Source organism: Procambarus clarkii, chromosome 14 (assembly GCF_040958095.1).
Source record: "Procambarus clarkii isolate CNS0578487 chromosome 14, FALCON_Pclarkii_2.0, whole genome shotgun sequence".
Taxonomy (NCBI): domain Eukaryota; kingdom Metazoa; phylum Arthropoda; class Malacostraca; order Decapoda; family Cambaridae; genus Procambarus; species Procambarus clarkii.
In genome coordinates, this window is record NC_091163.1 from 24,818,216 (window position 1) to 24,819,578 (window position 1,363).

The window sequence follows — 1,363 nt, forward strand, 5'->3', positions numbered from 1 at the left end:
TCTCCTTTGTTGCCTTGTTTGTGAGCACTATCTTTATCAATCGTTTCCTTTCCTTCTTGTAGATGCCCAGCCTGAAAACCTTCTCTATGTTGCCATTTGCCTCCTCTATATCCAGTTCCCCCAAGATCTCTGTCATAGTTGCTCGGTCCCTTCATCTCCACTCCTCCCGATTGGATCCCTCTGGTTCTTGTACTCCTACAACTATAACTGTTCTTTTCCATTCCAAACATACATTCCATTGTGTATGTTTGTTCAATGCATTTTACAGCTTCCTGTGAGGTAGCTGCTTTCATAGCCGCTGCCTCTAAGGCGCCCTTGGCACTTGGGCTGTTTTGCAGAATTTCTGCAAAAGCGAGTCCCCCCTGGAAGGAGGTTATCTTGTCTTGAGATTATCTTGAGATGATTTCGGGGCTTTAGTGTCCCCACGGCCCGGTCCTCGACTAGGCCTCCACCCCCAGGAAGCAGCCCGTGACAGCTGACTAACACCCAGGTACCTATTTTACTGTTAGGTAACAGGAGCATAAGGTGAAAGAAACTTTGCCCATTGTTTCTCGCCGGCGCCTGGGATCGAACCCAGAACCACAGGATCACAAGTCCAGTGTGCTGTCCGCTCGGCCGACCGGCTCCCCAAAAAAGTTAAAAAGGAGCCTTCCATCAGCTTCGTCCCCTGATTCCAGGAGGTTTCATACTCCGTGCTGGTTTGAATTCTGATTTTCCCTGAGTCTCTTTATCTCCTCTCTGGCTTCCTCCAACTCACTCCTTTGGCTCTGTATTAATTTAACTTGCATTTCCTGCAGGTCTCTGCCAAATCTTTCTTTCATTTCCTGCAGGTCTCTGCCAAATCCTTCTTTCATTTCCTGCAGGTCTCTGTTGAATCCTTCTTTCATTTCCTGCAGGTCTCTGCCAAATCTTTCTTTCATTTCCTGCAGGTCTCTGCCAAATCCTTCTTTCATTTCCTGCAGGTCTCTGCCAAATCCTTCTTTCATTTCCTGCAGGTCTCTGTTGAATCCCATTTCACATTGCCTGTAGGTCTCTGCCGAGTCCCCCTAACGTCTGGTTGAGCCATTGAAAGGTATCTACCATTCTTCCTTGTCCCTGTGTGTGGTAATGTCCCTCCATTTTCCCCTGGCAGAGGGAAAATGTCCTGGCTTTTCCTCGTGCGTGTGTTTGTGTTTATATGCAAGAGTGTTTCTTGGATGTGTGTTTGTGCATGCGAGTGCGTGCGTGTGTGTGTGTTTATATGTAAGTGTGCTTGTTGTGTGTGTATTCACCTAGATGCATTCACCTAGTTGTGCTTGCGGGGGTTGAGCTCTGCTCTTTCGGCCCGCGACTGTCAATCAACTGTTTACTAACTACTTTTTTC

The 1,363-nt window shown here is 47.5% G+C and overlaps 1 protein-coding gene across 1 annotated transcript; it reads right to left on the bottom strand.

Moving 5' to 3' along the window:
• Positions 1-683: 683 nt before the first annotated feature.
• LOC138364759 (apolipoprotein A-I-like) lies at positions 684-1,013 on the bottom strand. The gene has a single exon (XM_069324728.1). It carries the CDS (start codon positions 1,011-1,013, stop codon positions 684-686), a length of 330 nt encoding a protein of 109 aa, XP_069180829.1.
• Positions 1,014-1,363: the final 350 nt, after the last annotated feature.

What these genes read in the sequence shown, in the direction of transcription:
- LOC138364759 (XM_069324728.1), bottom strand. Translation starts at nt 1,013, where the DNA reads ATGGGATTCAACAGAGACCTGCAGGAAATGAAAGAAGGATTTGGCAGA.